Below are 22314 nucleotides of genomic sequence, written 5' to 3' on the forward strand. Positions count from 1 at the left end.
GTTTGGCTGCCTTATGGGGCACCGTCTCTGGCATTGTTTTGTCTTTCGGCTTCAAACTGTTACAGTCTCTGTATGTGGAACCAGTGTTTTCATGGGTTCCGAAGGTTTTTTCGGTTCTGAAGTTTTCTACTTCGAAGGTTGTTATGAACCTTTAGGGAGCGGCTTCTTGCCCGGCTCCAAGTGTTTTTTCGGAGTCGAAGGGACGGTGGTTGTTGGTTTCGGTGCCGAGTGCTTGGATCTAGAGGCAGTGTTCGGCGAGGAGGAGGGCGGTGTCTATTTTTCGGTGCCGGTGAATGAGTTCTGGTACCGGCGGCAGGCTGACTCGAGCCAGAGTGGCCTGAAGGCTTAATAGGCTTCTTTGCCGAGCCCAAGGGCGGGGCATGGGAATCAGTCTCTCAGTGTGCACCTGGGCCCGAAGGTGAAGGTGTGACCGAAGCCTTTTTAGATGAGTTATGGAGGGGGTTGGGTCGAGGTTCTTACTTGCAACCCGCTACGCCGGAGTGAGGTCTTCGATGTCGGAGTCCTCGGCTTCGGAGGTGTAGTGTTCTTCGACCCGCTCCTGTTCTGGAATGATGACCCCCTCTTGGAAGATGTTGTCGGGAATGGATGTCGACGAGCGAGCCATTGTTCTTCGAGCTCGACGATCTCGAATGGTCTTCTTGGAGTGGAAGGAGGCACAAGCTGCACAGTCTCCGGCCTCGTGCTTGGGTGAAAGGCAGAGGTTACACACCTCATGCAGATCGTTGTGGGGAAACTTCGACCTACATTGATACCAGATGCTAAGGCCCAGGTAGGCCCGAAGGCCCTCGTCGACAACCGGAATCGAGGACTTCGACGTTGGAGAGATGCGCGACTAGTAGGGTTCGCGATCGAAAACAATACCGTAGAAAGGGTGAAGGATTGCGCGTCGAAAGTTATATAGGTAACGGCACCGAACTGGAGCACGAGAACCATATCCGAACCCGATGGCGGAAAAACACAATCTGAAGATGGAGCCGTTGCCCATGCGCACTATCATCCAGAAGAACAGTCACCTATCTCGTGACTTCCAAAGACTTCTCCAAAACAAAAACAAGTGCAAACATCCGGGCCCAACACCAGATGGCGATCTATGCACAGTGTGTGATCTGCAGCTCATATGCCTTGAACAAGGGTGCTATCTTCAGAAAACCCACACAGAGTGGTGCAATACTTTCGAAGGCTGCTCTTATAAATATTTGTTCTCTCCACAAACATGCATTGTATATTATAAATTTGCTGGAGGAGACTCAGATGTTTTGTTTATGACAGAAACGTGGTGGGAGAATCCCAAGCACCAGATATCCAAATGGCATTTCCTAGTAATTATTCCAGTGTGTATTTGGATAAGAAGAATACAAAAGGAGGCAGATTTGTTACTGCCTATAAAGATCATTTTAAATGTGCCACTTTATCCTGTGCGGACCTGAAAGAAGCAGGGGTCTTGAGTTTCTGCATCTCCTTATTCCCTCAGAAATCCTTTGCTGGGGCTTTGTTATACAGTCTTCCAGGTTATGAGGGTAATTTCTTTCAATGATTAGATGAAACTATCATCATGCAATATGCCAATTTGACCCTTTTGGTGGCTTTAAATTTGCAGGTTTCTAACCTGAGTGACCCTTCGGCCACATCTTTTGTTGATTTATTGGGATCCTTAGACCTTTCTCTTAGCAACTCCATCCATACTCGCACTGCTGAGCATACAATTGTTTGACTTTTTCTAACATCCAACTAGTATTAAAATGAAGGTCCTGCACTTCACATTCTGCAAGAAACCAATACCTACCCCACTTGTTTCCAACTAACACTGGACAAGCTGCGTGTCGTGTACTGTAATCACCTTCACCACTCGCAAAGAGATTATACCAGAAAACAGCTGTGCCCTGTTAAAAAAAAAAAACGTTAACTCAAACAAAAAATGGAAATTGGAATTATAATTAAAACAGTGGAAAAATGAGGACTGTGAGAGATAAAACTGCTCGGAAGCAGAACAGAATTCAGACAATCTTCAACCACTGCATCAAACCAAAACAGAACCAATGATCGATAAATACATATGAGCTTATGATGCAGGTGAGGACATTTTTCATCATCAGATATGTGGGTCTCTTGAGACACATTTCTGACCTTCAAACTCTTATTGGACTATTATAATTTACATATATATATTGCACACTAGGCGATCATGTGTTGGTATAGTTAAATCTCAATTTCCACTAAAAGGACTTTTTTGGGTGGCTTTAAACTTGGCGTTGATTGACCAATCTGAACGAAATTTAACATTCAATTCGCCCATTAGGCTAAAGTTAGTAATTGTCAAATGTAGTGCAGATACATGTGGTCTGTAGGACAGAAAGAGTCTTAAATTTAATCAATAGCAAAGTTTCCAAAACACTCCAGCAACAACTGTTCAAACAAATGACTCCAAACTAGGGATAAAAGCCGAAATGTACTCACAAGAAAACCTTTTTATGATTTGGTGTAAATCGATGCAGCGGTTCGAAGACAAAAATGCTTTACGAAGACGTTGCGAACAATTCAACGGGTTAATCAGGGAGCAATTTTTAGGTCTCGTGACCTATCAATGCGCGCAAGCGCATTGAGGGAGCGAGAATTCAAGTGCTCAAAAAAATCGTGAAACCAAGGGTTTCGTTCGTGCGGTTTGATTTAAGTTCACGTGAATCACGTGAGCAAACAAGCACGCGCATTCACGGCCGCACAGCACATCAAAGGGCTTCGCCCAGCGTGCGCTCTGCGGCTTCTCCTCCCCTAACACGCTGGCATTCACGGCCGCACAGCACATCAAAGGGCTTCGCCCAGCGTGCGCTCTGCGGCTTCTCCTCCCCTAACACGCTATCTCAGCTCTCCTGCCCCCATCCGGCTTCCCTCCGGCCACTCTCTAATTACCAACAGCCACCCAATCGCCCTACTAGAGCAAGAAGGATGCACTGCATTCTACGAGACCTATTGGCAACGCCAGTGCTTGTTGTTTGCCTAGTCCGTTAATATGCAGACCCTCCACAATCCAGGAAAGACTCAAGGATCCAAAATTTGACAAATAAATAAACCCTATTGGAAGAGGGGGCACATGTTTGTGATAGGCAGATCCTCATTTATTTGAGGATCTGAGTAATTAGATTTGCTGACAGTAAATGAAACAATTTTAGCAAGGTTTCCATTACAGGATTCCAGACACCTCAGCCCAAGTCCTTTAAAAAGTACTAGCGCAAGTCTAATGGGGCAAGGGAAGAATTTCTGGACTTAAAAAAGAAAAGTTGACAATTAATGCATGGACAAAAACACAAAATGGGTAGTATAGAATCCATGAATTTACACTCCAATATTTCAGCACTCCCAGGAGAACTGCTTTGATCCAGGCCTAGCAAGGGTTGGATGTATGGGGCGTTGGGTTTTGGGTCTAGGCCAGAGCTTGAGGCTAAACCGCCCGTGCACATTGCGAAGGGTTATGCTTAGTGTTGATTGGCTGCACGAAGTGCTGGAAATAGTGTGATTTAAAAACACAGTTGATTATATCATCCCCAAAAATTTAAAATTTTTGTTGTGGTAAGTTACGGCTGGCTGTTGCTGCTGAAACATTAATATATGTTTAAAAAAACATTCACTGATAAAGTGATGTTATGAATCAAAACAAAGGGGAAAAAAAAAATTGCAATTGGCGACGTACGTTTAGCTGTGTTAACCATAGATAATGCCCCAGAACATTTTGGTATGTCAAAATTATGTAATTAGTTTGTAAATTAAAAAAATAAATACATTTATAAACCTTTTTTTTATTGATTTTAACCAGAACAATCCTAGGTACAATCCAATTATCCACAAGATGATTACAGTACAAACCATACGGGTCAATACAATGTCCCACATGTCGGGAGGGCTTTGGGAATTATTGCAATAGTCAGCAGAAGAAATTGAAGACGTTTACATTGAGTTAAGAGTGATTGGATGGTCCCACCACTTCTCACAGATCTTGGTATACTTGTTTTTGGCACCCACAAGTTCAATAAATCAAATCCTTTGTTGTCGCACAAAAATCCAAGCCATTGAACCATTATATCAACTGGGTGGGCAATCAGCAGCATATTAAATTATTTCTCTTGGCCAGTGCAGATTTAAGTTGTTTTTTTAAACTATCACGGCATGGGCCAACCCATTCGTCAACAATTTCCAATAACACCAGTTTAGGTTACATAGGGGCCTACCTTCATTCCTTCCACTTCGCAGAGGATATGTGTGATCACCTTCCAGTAACGGGAAATAGGTGGACAATCCCAAATGAGGTGCAAGTAGGTGGCACAGGGGTCTGTACATTTAACACAGCAAGGGGATGCTTGCCTATCTTTCATGTACGCTAAGGGTCCACATAGAATCTATAGAAGTATTTGAACTGTATCAAGCAAAGAAGAGATGAAACTGCCAAAGTTCTTATTGCCGTTTTTACCACAGCCCATTTGTCGTCCTCTATCTGACCTACATCCACCTCCCACCTCCATTTTAAAGGCAGTAGTGGGTCAAGGGAATTAACTGATAAAGAATGGTATAACCGTAAGATAGCCCTGTCCCCCAGTTCCTCACCCACTAGCTTAGCTTCAAATGGGTTGTATTCTGAGACTTCTTTCAATTTACAATGGTAGTGTTCCAAGGAATGTTGCACTTGTAAGTACCGATAAAATGCAATTGGAATTGGAGTTTGATGTAATTGGAATTCATCAGGCAGCTCGGCATAAGGCGTTCTGTGACTATGAGACCAAATGTCTCCTAAATGAGATATATCAAGCAGATCCCATACACGGAACCCAACCAAGCCAGTGGTATGGAGCAGCCTGATATCGCTCCTGGTGGAGTTGTTTATGATAAAATGCAGTCCCACTTAATATATTTTATTGCTTAATGCCAACAAAGGAACATAAGTTTAGTGACCGATGGCAAGGCCAGTCGTACGGATTTGCTATATAGTAAAGTCAACTGATCATGTTGCTCTAGAATCTCATGTTCCAATCTGATCGGCAATTTGTTTTGTCCCCATAAAGCCAGGTGCTAATAGAGATGAGGGCGTGGGCCAAAAAACATGATATCAGCCCAGCCCAGCCAATGCCTTCGTCATACATACCCAGAGTACAATTTAGATTGCAGGTCATGAGCTATACGTATGTGCTTAGGTGAATTGGGGGAAAATTATGATTGTGCAATCCAACTCATAACTAGGTAAACAGTAGTTCTTATAACGTCTCACACACAGAGCTACTCATTTTCAATTGATATGCTTTCACCCTTCTGGGTAAAGACTTAAATGAATCAGAAAACCAGTAGATAACGTTATACCCTTTCAGAAAATCGAAATTATTTTATAAGAATAAAACCCTTTTTTTTCAGGAATCTCAAGGAGTTACCAAAACCTGTGGAAAAGGATTTCAACGACAGGTAATGAAAATAAAAATATCAATAGTTTACCTTTTTAGGAGTAACCGCTGCTCCTACTTCTGGGAACACAGTAGCCCCACCTGCAGCTACATCACTCATCTGCAAATTGGGAATATGAAATTTCAGCAAATGATAGGACTTTGTGAAACATTATATAACTGCAAAATAGGCACTTAAGAGCACTTAAAAAGCAAGTACATTGAATATGCGTCACCAGTGTTAACGTTCCACATATTGTAAAACAGGCATTTTAATGAACAAGTTACTTACTTCGGTAATGATATATCTGTAAGAAACATTAGCTCGTTATAGATTCCTTACTTTAGAATTACCCTCAGGCGTCAGACTGGATCTGCAAAGTTTTCGTCAGCAGTACCCCTGCGCGTCGGAAGGTGGCGTTGCATGGCTCCACGTCCATCGTTGGTGTCGTGATCGCCGAGATGACGTCGCGGCAGCTACTTAAACGCCGCCCTCGTGCACGGACGTCAGTTCTGTACACGACTTTCCGCACCAGGAACGCAGAGCCATGCAAGATACTTACCACTGGTGCATTGAAACTAGGGCCCTGAAAGGGATGACCTTAACCCTAGAAATCAGTTCGCAGAACGGGGAGGCTGGGTGGGGCGGTAAGGAATCGATCACTAACTAAGGTTTATTACAGATATATCGTTACCGAATGTAAGTAACTTGTTTATCTGAAAGAAACACGTAGTGATAGAGTCCTTACCTTAGAATAGATACTCCAACAATACCAACCCCGGTGGTGGGTCTGCGAACCAAGATCACACCAGGAAGTCCTGGAGAACAGAGTGGCCAACGAAGCCGTCTCTCCGGACCTGGCTGTCCAGGCAATAGTGCTTAGTAAAAGTGGGCAGCGAGGCCCATGTAGCTGCCTGACAGATGTCTTGTAAGGGGACACCACGTCCCAATGCCTTAGTGGCAGCCGTCGTCCTGATGGAATGGATGCTCCTTTTTCGCCAGAGAATAACAGGCTTTAATAAACAAGACGACCCATCTGGAGAAAGTCTGCTTGGTACGGCCAGACCTTTCTTGGTGTCAACGTAGCCAGCAAAGAGCTGGTCATCCAACCGGAACTGTTGTGTGCGATTCAGGTAAAAAGAGAGTGCACGTTTTGAGTCCAGACGGTGGAGCCGCTCTTCCTCTGTGGAAGGATGCGGAAAGAAGTTAGGCAAAGTGATGGTCTGCACGATGTGAAAGGCAGTGACACCTTTGGCAGAAAGGATGGACGTGTCCTGAGCACAACCTTGTCCGGATGGACAGACAGACAAGGAGGTTTGCAAGAAAGAGTCTGAGCTCACTCACTCTCCTAGCAGAGATGATGGCAACCAGGAAGGCAGTCTTCAGAGTTAACAGACAAAGAGGATAGTTGTGAAGAGGCTCAAAGGGAGCGCACATTAAATATGTGAGAACAAAGTTTAAGTCCCGCTGTGGCATTGCGAAGGGAATAGGAGGGAAATGATGAGTAATGCCTTTGAGGAATCTATTAACAACATGGGACTTGAAAAGAGGGCTGATCAGGGAGCCTGAGAAAGGCCGAAATAGCAGAAAGGTAGACCTTGATAGTGCCGAAAGCAGAGCCCTGCTGGGCCAAAGAAAGAAGGAACAGTAGGACCTCAGAAAGAGGGGCAGAAAGGGGATCCAGAGCCTTTGCTGTGTACCATGCCACAAACGTGTTCCATCAGCAGGTGTATACCAACTTAGTGGAAGGACGCCTGGCTGCCAGAATGACATCACAAACTTCAGGAGGCAAGTTGAAAGGAATCAACTGCTGCCGCTCAATCTCCACGCAAAGAGGTGGAGACTGGACAGGTACAAGTGGAGACGGTCCCCATCTGCTGCGACAGAAGATCCTCCCGAAGAGGCAGTCAGATCAGGGGATCGATGGTCAAACTGAGTAGCTCGGGATACCAAACTCTTCGAGCCCAGTCCAGAGCCACAAGACTGACTTGGGCCCGGTCGCGCCTGACCTTTTCTTTTTTTTATATTTCTTTTTATTAAAGAGAAGAAAAAAAAAACATAAAAGCCAATAACAGGTACCTTACAACACGGAACATACTACCATTATATCATCATAGAATAAATCGATGGGTGTTCCCCGGGGCAAAAGCAAAGTTATGATTGGTTGCTGTTGTGCGGTCACGTTATAAACAGGAGAAACGTTCTTTTCAGGTCAGCCAGCATCGATCAGAGACCCCACCACCCCTAGGGGCCGAAACGTTGCAAACAGGATATTTCCAAGTGGCAGTAGTGCGTAAGACAAGGGAACTAAAAGTGAAACTACGACCGCAACAAGCATGCAAAAATAATAGACGACACATTCTACAGATCGATGCGATTAATGTCACCCCTGGGACCCCCGTCCACCCATCGAGCAGGATTACCCCTTAGGAAGGCACCTAATAACAGGATATTAATAGGAAATTAAACACGTAAACGAACAAGGACATTACAAAACACCCCCACCCTGCACCCCTGCATATGGCTATCGCCTAACCCCAACTAGCCGTGTGCCTGTCGCCCCATCTAACTAAGTTCTAAAAGTTGAAAGAAAGAGTGTGGAGGAGGATATCTTCATATAGGCTCCAAGTCTCCCCTCCCCTCCGCCAGAAACAAGCAACCCACGTGAATTAGCTAAAAATTTGTTTAAAAGAACATCAATAAAACAGACAGGGGAAGCCGTAAACACCGCCCAGCTTTTCGTGATCATAATGATGACTAATCCCACTTCTTTTGAAGCCACAATATTAAACCCAGTCCGTCAATCTCATCCCTGGCCCTTCCGATCTTTCATGCGAACCCTTTCCATTCGAACCACCGCATTAGCAGGAGAGTCAAGGAGCATCAAGAGTTTGGAAAAGTTCAGTCTGGAAAGAGTCAAAAGTGTTAAGTCCCTGTGGGCTCCTACATCACTGAAGATCTCCCTCACCCAGTTCAATCCCCGACGTCGTTTCATTCTCGACAGCGACAAATCAGCCAGGGAGGGGGAAAATGTCGCTGTGATCCGAGAACAAGTATCAACAGTATCCAGGGTTGGAGAACCGACCGGTCCTCCCTCGGTCGGCAGCGGTGTTAAAGGTAGCAATCTTTCCGAGGCCACAGGCTCATTGTTGTTGGTCGACACACTGACCAGGGACTTCAATATATCTTTCTGCACGGGGCCCATATCCAGTGGTATGATGTTCACCGTGGGAACCATAGCTCGCTGTAGGTCTCGCAATGGAGCAGGGTCCGGTCTCATACTTCTCGTCACTAATGCGCTGGCGATCATTTTGTGGATTATGATTTCCACATGTTGGTGTAGTGCCCCGATTGCGGCCAAGACGGTCTTCAGCGGCGGCTCAGACTCCCTCCGAATCTTCCCCTCTCTGTGTCGAACATAGTCACCTTCCCTAGAGAGCCGGGTCTCTCCGGGGGAACCGACAAGAACGAATCGGCCAGCTACAGAGGGTGACTTGTCAAGTACCACGGCAGCACACTCCGTCAGTCCGCCACCGCGAGCGAGGATCCCGACCCAGCAAACCCGGCGGCGGCAAACCGGGTCTCCGGGACAGCGACCTCCGCCCACAGCCTTAGATGTGCGTTGTCGCCCACTCCTGCGGTGGTGTATCTACCAAGTGACCGCCATCGAAATCGGGCAGAAACAACCTCCACAGCGGGAACCCGGACCCCACCAGGGTTCCACGGCCGATGTTGATCAACTGAAACCCAGCTGGGTCAGTACTCGAGGCCCCGGCTCACGATCTGGGTTAGGCCGTAGATTAAAGCACGACGTATCTCCGTCATTCAGGCCGGAAAAATTCTCAGGACTTCACCATCAGACTCTGCACCGGTTCATGCACACGAAGGGTGGGCGTAAATTCAGGATATTAGACAGGATCGTCCGGCTGGAGAAGGAGGTCGGCGGAGCCGGGAGCCTACGCGGCCATCTTGGTTGCTAGCGTAGCTCCTCCTCCGCGCCTGACCTTTTCAGCACTCTGAGCAAAAGTGGTATAGGCGGAAAGGCGTACGACAGCAACTCCACTCGCAACGAAAAGCTTTGTCTAGCGAGTGCCGCCTTGGAAATTGCAATGCGCAGAACTGCTCACATTGCACGTTCTCTTTGGTGGCGAATAGATCTAACCAAGGCTCTCTCCACTGTTGAAAGAGACCTTGCGCCACGTCCGAGTGAAGAGGCCATTCGTGATCCATCATGCACCTACGGGTGAGTTCGTCCGCCCTGGCGTTCAGTGAACCTGCCAGGTGTTGAACCACCAAGGAAATGCCCTGATGTTCCAGCCATGTCCAGCGGCGCAGAGCCTCCTGACTTTGGGCCCACGACCCCACCCTGCCCTGTTTGTTTCAGTACCACATGGCGGTGGTGTTGTCTGTGAACACCTGCACTACACTCCCATTGACATAGAGAAGGAATGCCTTCAGTGCAAGTCGTATCGCCCGGAGCTCCATAAGGTCGATACGGAGCCTGGACTCAGCCGGAGACCAGAGGCCTCTGATCCCCGCCTCTCCCATGTGGCCGCCCCATCCTAGGAGGGACACATCCGTCACCACTGTGTGCTCCGGTTGGGGGAAGGGAGATGGATCTGCCATTGACCCAATGCCGGTTCATGAGACACCACTGCAGCTGTTGTGAAGTGCCCTCCAAGATCTGGACGTAATCGGACAGGTTCCCCTGATGCTATGCCCACTGGAACTTCAGGTCCCACTGCAGAGCCTGCATATGCCACCTGGCATGATTGACCAGCAGGATGCAGGAGGCCAGGAGGCCATGAGGCCATGAGGTCCAGCAGCCTCAGGGTCATCCTGACCGAAACCCAGGATAGAGGCTGAAAGATCGGAATCAGAGCCAGAACATCCTGGACTCCAAAGTGCGTCGTATCCAGAACCGCTCCGATGAAGAGGAGCTTCTAAGAGGGAATCAGACGAGACTTTGGCACATTGATGGAGAACCCCAGCAAATGCAGGAGGATGGCCGTAGTCTGGAGGTCAGAGACGATTGTCCAGGGCAAGCCCGCCTTCAACAGCCAGTCGTCGACATAGGGGAAGACTGGAACCCCTGATCTGTGCAGATGAGCTGCGACCACCGCCTTCACTTTCGTGAACACCCAAAGGACGCTGGTAAGGCCAAAAGGGAGCACGGTAAACAAAGTGCTTGTGGCCTACCGTAAACCGCAGGTAACGCCGGTGGGACGGCAAGACGGGAATGTGGAAATATACGTCCTGCAGTTCCAACGCTACCATCCAGTCTCCAGGGTCAAGGGCAGACAAGACCTGAGCCAGAGTCAACATCTTGAACTTCTCCTTTGACCTCGATTGACGTCCCCAGGGTCCAAGATAGGATGCAGGCCCTTGTCCTTCTTAGGCACCAGAAAGTAGTGGGAGTAACAACCGCGTCCTACTTCTGGCGCAGGAATGCGATCGAGGGCCCTCTTGGCCAAGAGGGTCGCAACTTCCTGTCGAAGAAGTGCCAAGTGATCCCCCGACATGCGGTGGCACTCACTGTCCCTGCTTGCACTCACTGCCTATGCCTGCACTCACTGTCCCTGCCTGCACTCACGCCCTCTGCTGCACTCACTGCCCATGCCTGCACTCACTGTCCCTGCCTGCACTCACTGCCCATGCCTGCACTCACTGCCCATGCCTGTACCCACTGTTCCTGCCTGCACTCATTGCCCCTGCCTGCACTCACTGCTCATGCCTGCTCTCACTGCCCATGCCTGCACTCACTGTCCCTGCCTGCACTCACTGCCCATGTCTGCACCCACTATTCCTGCCTGCACTCATTGCCCCTGCCTGCACTCACGCCCTCTGCTACACTCACTGTCCATGCCTGCACTCACTGTCCCTGCTAGCACTCACTGTCCCTGCCTGCACTCACTGCCTCTGCCTGCACTCACTGCCCATGTCTGTACCCACTGTTCTTGCCTGCACTCATTGCCCCCGCCTGCACTCACTGTCCCTGCCTGCACTCACTGCCTCTGCCTGCAAATAGTCACTTTTCTCAGTTGCAGCTCCTTGTAAGACCCAGCAGTGTCCTGGCCTGTTTGCACGCACCGACAAAAAATGGAAACAGACTTGCACAGCTGGATGAATCCGCAGTAAACCAATTCAAAGTTTGTAGCGTGCTCCCAGAATAACGCCGACTGGCCTTTCAGCGTGAAGATAAGAGACTTATACAAAGCTCCCCCCACGACGATGCAGCCACACGGTTTGAATGACCGGATGGAATTTTTGTGCTATATCTGATTGAATCACCATGTGTATTATAGTTGTGATGATGCCTGACACATTGCATGCTCAAAGCCACAGCTTCACACACCATTTTTCCACTTACCATTGATTTGTTGTAATCATATCCAGACTTTTGGAAACACTATTTGAATTCATTTGTTATAGTTGCATTGTTGTTCTCACATTACATACATTCAACTCTGTTTATTGTTTGGTGGAGGTTCGTTTTTCACCTCTTCAAGATGGCGCCCATTTTCTTTTCACTCGTGGCTTGTTGATTTCAGTCCTATTTTCATTTTTATTTTCCGTTCCTCGCTGCACGCATATTAACTTGTATGCCGCCCCGCTCGTCGAAGCGGCTAGCTGTGTACATACAGAGCCGATACACCAACTCCGTTGCATGTAAGTACCTCTTTTGGAGGACGCTGATAGCTGCTTTAACCTGGGTTTATCGTTAATGTGCACCTGGTTTAACTGTACAATTGCATTGCAGTTTTAAGTTGGCTCACGTCGTGTGCACTTTCAAGCTTTGACACACTCTCGGGTATGGGAGATTTCATGTAGCGTTCACGATTTTCGGCATGTGCACATAACAATGCATGGCATTAGTATATCCTTTGACCCTCATTACTTTTCGTTACATATATACACGTTTTGCATGCGCATTGGTTTGAGAAATTTTGACTATCATTTATGTTATTCACGAGCACGGAGGATTACTCTGTTCACCTTAGACGCAGTATAAACAGCACAGTTGTGAGGCTAAGGTCATGGGTACAATAGGGTATCACATGATAATGAAACTGTTTTGTTTTCCTTTATGTTCTTAGAGCGATCCCCTGAGGAAGGGCTTTAATTCAGCCCTAAATGCATTGGGAGTTATGCCAAATGGATAATATTGTTTATGGATGATGTCGATTCCAGGCATCTGGATAAACTTATGATTTATGCTTTTTGAAAAATTGGATTCATGGAATAAATCATTGATGAACTTTTCCAAGCTTTTGCTTTGACTGAACTTTGGTTGAGCTGAACTATATACATAAGACAGGATTGTCTTTTTCTAGCTGTGCACCGGGAGTCTCCTTCCCGTGGGGGGAGCTTTGTATTAGTCTGTTTGCACGCACCGCCACTGCCTGCAAGCAACCTCCTCGTGCTAGCCATCTCACAGGACCCCCACCCCGTGCATTGAGAGCCGCGGCCTGCGCGCCTTGAGGGATCCGCAGCCTTGAGTGGGCGCTGCTCCCGGCTGCTGAATGCCGGTTTGAGGGCGGTCCAGACGCAGCGCCGGTGCAGAGTCTGCACACAAAGGGCCCGCCCTGGTGCCTATCAAACCCACAGACACTGGAGGGAGGGAGAGGGGGGGGGGGGACCTCCTGTCCCATCCCGGGCCATTATCTACACTTTCTGCCCTGCAGCTACGGGCGGCCTGACTCACTCTGGCGGCCCTTCATTACCGCCCACCCCCACCCAGGATCAGTGCTTGTAACCACTATATAAGTATAACATCATAGGCAATTACGATTAACATTTCATGCATGCAGATGAGAAATGCCAATAGAAATTAAGTTACTTAGCTCGGCAGCTGCAGCAGAGCCTCTCCGGTTGCTACTGCTCAAAGCTCGCACTGCTCCTCTGATGGGCGCCGCCATCTTTCATTGACCCCTGACCTTCTTTAGAGTATAAAAGGGTGTCACGGCCATCTTGTATTGGGAACTATCTTCATTCAACAGAGCCTCTGCCGTAACACCGTAAACGGAGACAGAAAGCCCTTGCTTCAGATTGCCGGCCATTTTTAATCGGGTGAATTCTCGTTCTGTTTAAACTTTATGCTATATATATGCATCAGAGCTGGTAAAATCCTAATAAACGCGGTAAATACGCAGTTGGCTCCCCGCTACAGTACGGGAGGCTTGTGTACGAATGACAAAAACAAAGTAAACGGCTTGTGGGATAGGACAAAGTAAGACGTTAAACTGCTTGTGTAAGAAGCAATGGAATCACAGCATTTCCGGGAGCAGGCTGCAAGAGCTGCCAATTTGGGTTTAAACAGGGCAGAAATGGCTGCCGCAAAGGTCCGAAATTTTCGGAATCGGGGGCGTGTTTTTTGCTGAGTGACGGATCACGTCACAGATAGAAAGAACGCAAAAAACACGCCCGAAGCCAAAAAAGACGGGGCTTGAACCGAGTGACGCCCCTCTCCTCCAATGGCTGGCCAGCATTTACTAGGCCAGCCAATGGAGAAGAGGGGTGGATTCCAAGCCCCCCCCCATAAGAAACATTAAATCACGGGCTCCGCCCACTGCTACGCAGTGCGACGGTCCGAGACCTAAAAAGGGTATTATCTATCCTGTAGAGGAGCGGAGGTTTGGGAGAGAAAAGAACTATGATGAATGGGCATTGTTATGGTGCAGTAGCAAAGTATATCGCACTTAGGCCTGGCCTTTCTTTTACTCCTTACATTATCACAAACAAGTAATTTAAAAGATCAAAAACGATACCACCACTTACATAAAATAGCCATGTTGCTATGCGATTTCCAGTTCCCAGCTCTTTAAATGCATCAGGTTCATCTTTCTGTTAAGGATCAACAAACAAAATTATTAGTTGCTTTCCACCTATCAAGAGAAGTATTACAGAAAAATGAAATATTTCTTGGTTTGCATGTGGACTATTCTTTAATACTACGGTGCAGAAATGTCTCTTTGGGGAGGGCATTTTTTAATTACACTGCCAAGACATGTAAGTGGCCCCATCTCAAGTTATTGTAGTTTTTCAAGACATTACATTCACTTTAGTGTATGTAAAGAAAGAAGAGAGCAGCAGCAGTCTCCTGAGGATAAAGTTTGCTTCTTAAAGAACAAGTTACTTACTTCAAATAATGCTCATTCTAGTGGATACTCTAACCAACCGCAGATTATTCCACTTGTGAATAACTGGATTTTACAGTGAGCATATCTCTAAAGTGGGAATTTTTCAGATAGAGGGAAAAAAAAGTCCATTCCACAGAATGTGGGGGAGTGTAGGGGGTTGGTGAGGAATCTACGGTTAGGTTGGTATCATTCTTTCTGGATGATATTCAAAGGTAAGTAAGTTCTGATGAATACTTGCAACTGCAGATTTCTCACCTTGTGAATGGATACCAAAGCAGTAACTCCCAAGGCGTCGGGGCGTGGAATGGCTCAGACCAAAAAGTCCTGCAGGACATGAAAGGCAAAATATCCCTTCAACGAACCTGGCTACAAAGGCAGTAGGTCTTTTTGAACGTGTGAACTGACGTCCATGTTGCAGTCTGACAGATGTCAAAGACAGGTAGCCCACATGCCAACAAAGTGGTTGCAACCTTAGTCCTAGAGGAATAAGCCTTAAAGCCCTCCGAAGGCCTCTTCCTTGCCAGTGGATAGCAGAATTGGATGCAGAGGACTATCCACCTTGAAATCGTTTTTTTCTGCACTGCCATACTATTCTTTGCTTCTTGAAACCCAACTTAACCCCTTGGGTGCTCATGACGGCTCCACGCCATCATGAGTCACATTAGGCATGTGCTCATGACGGTGTGGCGTTGTCATGCCGCTGCCGCCCCGCCCACAAGGCACTAATTCCCCGCATGTGCGGCTGAATTGAGTGGGCGGGTCATGATGGCACCATGCAGTCATGAGCACACGCTGCCTGTGACTCATGATGGCGTGGAGCCGTCATGAGCACCGAAGCACCACGCCCACCCCCTAGCCCCCCCTCCCCGCGCCGAGGCGGAATTCGCAGCGCAGGGGTTAAAGCTGATTGTTTACCTAGTGATCCTTGATGCGATATAAAAGTTCAAAGATCTTTCGAGATCCAAACAATAGTGTCCCCCTTTCGAATGATTAGCTAAAGCAAAGAATCCCAGAAGGGTGACGGACTGTCCGACACAGAAATGCGTCATAATCTTGGGCAGAAATGCCACCCCAGTCTGTAGCACCAATCTGTCTGCAAAAAACAGGTGGTATATGGTTGTTGGACAAAAAGCTTTTGCAATTCACTCATGCAAGGAGCTGATGTTATCACTATGAGAAACATTGTTTTCAAAGTCAAAAGACGCACAGGACAGCTGTGCATTGGTTCAAATGGGGCACTCAAGTATGTGAGAACCAGTTAATAGTCTCTCAGTGGTATCCAAAGGGATTGGGTGGACACATGTGGACTACCCTTTCAGAAAATTCATCACAGGATGTGATTTAAATAACAGTGGTTGATTTGGTAAACCTATAACGGCCAACAAACAACTTTTACCATTGGCCACAGAATGTTCTTTCAGGACAAAAAATAGCACAAACCAACATCTGACAGTTGGGCTTACAATGGTTCTATCAGACGAGAAGTACACCAAGCCACAATTTTTTTGCAGCGTCTAGATTAGATGGTTTTTGTGGATTGACGCCCGTTAGGCAGTTACACTTCCACTACCTAAAAAGAGAGCGTTTCAGAGCAGTCAGCTATCACCGCTCAATCTCTATGCATAGGGGTGTGGACTGCACAGACCTGGGTAAAGGACCCTGCCCTACTGCTGTGACAGAAGATCCTCCTAAAGTGGGAACCTGATTGGGGGGATAGATGCCCATGCCCAGATGTTCCCAATACCACACTCTCCTGGCCGAATCCAGAGCGAATAAGACAATCTTGGTCCAGTTAATACTTCTTTAGAACTCTGGGCAGGAGAGGTAGAGATAAAAAGGTTTCCTGTAACTCCAGAGCTCCACTCAAAAGGGAAAGCATCTCGGAGGGAGAGTCATCGTGAGAACTCACCTGGAGACACATTGTTGTGCTACCTCAGAGTGCAACTGCCATGTGTGATCCACTAGCCAATGCAGACTGATTTCATCCATCCTGGCATTTAAAGATGCTGTTAGTTTAAAGACTACCAGGAATATTCCCTGGCAACAAAGCCAGTTCCAGAGGTGCAGAGCCTCTTGGCAAAGCACATCACTCCGCCATGCTTTTTACAGTACTACATGGCAGTGTGTTGTCCATGAGAATCTGAACCAACCACCTCTTAAAGGACGGGAGGATGAACGTTTGTGCCAAGCAAATCACCCGCAATTCCAACAGGTTGATGTGGAGCCAGGTCTCCGCCACAGACTAGTGTCCTCTGATTTCCACCTCTCTCAGTTGACCTCCCTAACCCTGCAATGATGCATACATCATGAGCATCACCTCTGGGTGGGATAAACAGAGCTCTGCCGCTGATCAAACTGTAGTCAAGCAGCCACCACTGCAGATCTTTTGCAGTCTTCCTCCAAAACCTGGATGGTTCTAAGCCACTGAGACCTCAGATCTAACAGCAAAGTCTGCATGTGCAATCTGCAATAATCCACAACTAGCATCCAGGAGCCGATGAGGTCAAGAAGCCTCACAGCAGCTATCATTAAGACTCAGGACAGCAGTTAAAACATTAGGATCAAAGCCTGAAGGTGTCATGGATCCCAGCCCTGACGTTCATGAGAAGCTATTTATTATTTAAAAAACAAAGTGCAAGTGCTGAAAGTGTGCGGTGTGAATGGACAAAGTAGGGTTTTAACTTTCTTTTCTTACCGAGCGGCAGGATGAAAAGAACGGGCTGCATATACAGCAGGCTGTCTCATCATTCGACGTCCGACGTTACGCAGAGGCACGGCAGGTTGGGTTTTCACTTCCGGGTCAAATATTTGAACCCGGATTGGAGAGTCTGACCTTGCTTCGTGTTGCGTCCTTGATGCCGGAACCCACTTATCCCGGAGCAGTTAAGGAGCTCTTCCATAGAAACCTTTTGACTGAACAAAATTGTTATAGTGAAAGCAGGACGGTCTTATTGCCTAATCCGTGCCTAAGTTCCAACTTAATTGTTTTCTCCAGAGAGTTCAGCAACCATTGACATGTAAGGCAACCATTGACATGAAAGTACACGTGCGCTGCATGGCTTATTGAAAACAAAGACTTGGAATGATTTCCAAAACAAAACTAAGCACAACGAAGAATTGCATTTCGTGTCTCCGCGCTGGAGCGCACTTAGGCAATTTTCTGTTCTTCAGCGATGAAGCGAACTTTGAGCATTACTTATCACGCGCTGGAGCGCTTACTGGGCATTTTCTGTACTTTTGCGCTGGAGCGCACTTTGGTCATTGTTCAACACACGGTGGAGCGCTGACCGAATATTTATCTATTTGCGCTGGAACGCTTACTAGTTATTTCATTTGGATGGTTCCTTATGTCACACCAGTTCTGGAAGTTCCTTGCGTCCCTAGTGTTGAGGAAACTACTCAGTGAGGTCAACGGAGTTGATGGGAGACCTTCTTTGACCACATCTCACGCAACAAGGTTCATACCCATATCAAACTATTCTATCATTGTGTTTGAATGTAGTGTGTATGGTTAAATAATAAATATTATTTCCTGGTGATACTTTTCTTTTCTCTATTTTTTAGCGCACGTACGCAGAGGGGCCCAGCCTTCTTTTTCCTCACTACTTCATACAAAGGATACCTATTTTATGATTACTGCACCAACATTAGGAAGTTAGCAGTAACTAGGGCAGGTAGGGGTATTACGTTGATATGGATATCCTTGGTCACTGATATTATTCCTTTTACCCTCTAGGTTATCTACCCCCACATCACAACAGACATTTACTTTCTTCTGACATTACAGGACCTTCTCCCCTGCCTTTCAATCTTCCATCTCATCCAGGTATATATATTACGAGTAGGAGAGGTGCCTACATATCGTCTCTGCAAGGTTTTACCGCATGCTTAAGGTAATGGCTGTGGTGGTCTAACAGAATGTCCAGGACTCATTGAGCTGAAAGAAAGGCTTAAAAGAGCACTGCATCCAGAACTCCTCTAATAAAAGGAGAGCCTCTGTGAAGGTGTCCGATTTGGAGGATGTGAAGAGGTATGCCATGGTCTACTGGTGCTCTGTGACTGTTTGACGCAAACCTGCCTTTAGCAGCCAGCCACAGAGGTATGGGAAAACTGGCAATCCCAACATTTGATGATGTGCTGTGATAACTGCCATCACTAACCTGAGCACTGAAGGGATCTGGTGAGTCCAAAAAGGAGTGTCAAAAATGTAACTCATCGCCTACATTGAACCGCAGGATGCCTGTGGGATTGCAGATTGGGGATATGAAAATAGGTGGTCTACAAATCTAATTCCACCATCCTGTTGCCTGGATGCAGAGCACATAGAACTATGGCCATCTCGTACATCTTAAATTACATCTTGCAAAAGAAGTTGAGCGTTCATAGATATAATATAGGACTTAGGGCTCCATCCTTCAGCACCTGGAAATAATGGGAATCTCATTTAGTTCCTATTCCTGAAGCTGGGACCCTCTCTATGGCTCCTTTAGCTAAAAGATACTGAACTTACTGCTGAAGGGTGGACATGTGGTCTCCTGAAAGATGGTCTTTGATTGGAAGAATACAGAGCAAAAAGGAGAGGTGAATCTTTGTCAACCAATCAGGAGCACCCACTGATTGGATGTGATGTTCTGCAACCCACTCGAGATCGTGTTGTCTATAGACTCCAACAAGGTGCCCATGTGCCAAAGGGGCAAGTTAAAGCGATTTTGTGGCATGGCAGGTGGATGCCTGGGGTGATAGGTGTAAGGAGGACTTGGATCCGGTCTGCTTGATCAGAGATCTTGGAAGGACTAGTGACCAGCTATTGTGGTGGGAAGCCTCAACATTGTCAGTGTTGGAAACTGATGCAGAAGCCTCAAAATGGGCAACAGTGTTGGGATACTCTCACATGGGTGCAGACCTGTTGAAAGAGTGTGCTTTTGCCATTACTGACCTTAAAGTGCTACTGCACTAAGTCTGCTTTGTCGTCAAACAGATGACTCCAATTGAATGGCATGTCCATAAGAGATACCTGGACATCACCTGAAAAAACCTGTGTATCGCATCCAGGCATGGTGCCGAGGCACCGCGCTGGTACCAATAGCCAGCCATGGCCAAGCAATCAGTAATGTCCAGTCCGGATTGGATGACATACTACATCACATCCTGCCCATCTTGGGTAATTTGTGTCAGATTAGTTCTATATTCTTAGGACAGTCAGCACATTCTTGCTCATCATGCCCCACTATGCATGTGAGTAGACAAAGGCATCCATACGTTTTGACTCCCTATATGGTGGTGTAGAGGGGGATGAATATGGGTTAACTCCGCTGGTGGACACTTGGACCACTAAGCTTTTCAGCACAGGATGTTGATTCCGGAAACACTGTGTATTTGGGGCAATGGTTAGAGTAGTGTTCGAGTCTGAAAGGGGTTGTGTTGTCAATTGAGGCAAATTTGGGGGAGGATGCAACTTTGGCAGGAGCTGTGTCAGATTTGGATGAGTGTCCGATAGAACAATGGATTTCTCCCGAGGTGCTGGCATCAATATACTGTAAGCCAGCATGGATTGTGGCGCCAAAGTCAGAGCTGGGACAACATCTGCCGTGTTGAACACTGGTTCGGTGCTGGGGACGAATCCACTGGCGGTAATCTGACTGGAGTCCTCCTTGGTTCCATGGGGCCCAAAGGTGGTGGCTCTGGAACTCAGGCCGCATCAGGATGAGTTGGGGGATGTTGGTTCCTCAGGAGGAGTTTGCGACTGAAACTGAGTGGAACATAGGCGTCCACATGAGAGAGGCAGGAAGCAGGAGAGACCCGCTTCAACTTATTATGCTTCTTTTTGGACTTGGACTTGTCTCAAGAACTGGAGTGGGAAGGTGAATGTCCTGGGGAATGGCCTCAGGAGTGGGTTCACACCCTCAACTTCGGAAAAAGTAGCGCCCATCCTCACTTTCTGTTTAATGGTGTGGAGTTTGGCTCTGTGCTTTTGAATCACCTTTTGATTAATCTTGGAGCAGTGCCCGCAAGACGCGGAGTCATGCGAGGACCAAGACACCAGAGGCGTATAATTAAGAGGGTCAGCGACATCTGCTTGTTAAAATGCATACTAGGCTTAAACCCAGCCATTTTAGGGGCTGACATGTCCCTTTCACACTGTAGAAATATTAACAGAAAAGTTATTCATCAAGACAAAGGAGTGAAGGAACAAGCTCTGGATCCACTTCAGAAGGAGTGGAAAGAAAGGAACAGATGTCTGCGCGCAGGGGCGGCGATGATACGTAGCTCTGGTGTGATGTCTCGAGCTGGAAGGAATCGATGCGGAGCCACAGGAGGGAATTACTGAGAAAATTCTCTAGATCCTCTCTGGCACCTGGAGGTATTCACAAAGTGAGAAATCGAAAGTTGGAAGTGTCCATCGGAATGTCATTGTTTGTTTCATCCATCCAAAGAACCCAGAAAGACAATACCACAAGTAAATGACAATATCCTGTAAAAGAGCGAATGCTATCTGTGCATTCTAAAGATGAATACATACAATTGTAATATAAATACAGGATAATACACAAAGTATAAAGAGGGACCACTTTGCAGGATGTACAAGTCACATAGAATGACTGCATCAAAATCATGCTAGATCTTAGTTAAATGGAAGCAAATGGGCTTAAAAAACAACCCATAAAATTTACTTTTGTTGAATTAGCAATAAGTTTACACAAATCCAGTCTAGTGTCATAAAAGTACTTCAAACAATAGGAGAGTCAGGGTGTAGACAATCACTCTTTTACCCCTAAGATCAAACTTTTGTTAACAACGGAAGAGTGATAAATACAAAACACCTCAAGTGGCAATTCAATGAGAAAACCAATGAGAAAACAAGAAAACCAAAAATAGCTAAACCTGGTGAAGGAACACAAAAGTTAATTATAAAAAGAACCCTCACTCACCAACCTGGTGGTGACATGCTTCATCATTGGGTTCCCACTGGAAGGACCGAATGCCCTCCCTGTGTGCTACTACGCCTGTTTACAGCGGAGCTGGTTCTTTTGTGTGTTGATGCAGTGAAAAACCAAAAGTGATAAATGAGTGCAAAACTTAAAAAATGCGTAGTTGTGACTGTCAACTACTTTATTAATAGTCCAACCAGCATTAGTTAAAAACAGGTGAATTTGGGACTAACAAGTGGGTTTTTTAAAATTAAAACCCTTAGTCCTCTGAAAAATTGGTCAACATGTTTCAGCTTAGGAGCCAGAATCGCTCAGCATTCGTCAGGACCGTAAATGTAATCCTCCGGCGGTATGCACCATAATGGGTGTCAGCTGGTGAAGGCAAGGGTTTGGAAACACTGCCCTGTGATTTCTGTTACAAGGTATAAATGTAATCATGTGATTAATATGTCTCTTGAATTACTGCTCTGCTTCCTCCCTACAGATAGAAGGCCCCAGTAAATTACTGAGCGTGCCCCCACGGGTAAATCCGTGAGTAATTCATTACAATTTTTACAATTTTTTTTCACATTTATATCCTCACGGTTGGGTGCGCCTTAGCGCGTGCATACCGCCGGAGGATTACATTTACGGTCCTGACGAATGCTGAGCGATTCTGGCTCCTAAGATGAAACATGTTGACCATGCAAAGGGGAATGGTCAGGAAGAGCTACCTCTTTACCAGTAGTTACGATAAAAGCAGCTCGTAAAATAATTCTAAGTGCTCTTTAATGGCTAACAACATGCATAGCTTTTGTGTAGGGTTGGGA

General features: G+C 46.7%; 1 protein-coding gene across 5 annotated transcripts in view; it reads right to left on the bottom strand.

Annotated features, from left to right (window-relative positions):
• Nucleotides 1-22314, bottom strand: part of P4HA1 (prolyl 4-hydroxylase subunit alpha 1) — a 574677-nt gene that overhangs the window by 34288 nt on the left and 518075 nt on the right. For all 5 annotated transcript variants that reach the window (XM_078643088.1, XM_078643087.1, XM_078643090.1 and 2 more), the window contains 3 exons: nt 14215-14280; nt 5488-5556; nt 1805-1901 (listed from right to left, as the gene is read on the bottom strand). In XM_078643088.1, the coding sequence (XP_078499214.1) occupies nt 1805-1901; nt 5488-5556; nt 14215-14280 (232 nt within the window). The remainder of the gene's footprint in view (nt 1-1804; nt 1902-5487; nt 5557-14214; nt 14281-22314) is intronic.

Source organism: Lissotriton helveticus, chromosome 5_1 (assembly GCF_964261635.1).
Source record: "Lissotriton helveticus chromosome 5_1, aLisHel1.1, whole genome shotgun sequence".
In the NCBI taxonomy this organism is placed as follows: Eukaryota; Metazoa; Chordata; class Amphibia; order Caudata; family Salamandridae; genus Lissotriton; species Lissotriton helveticus.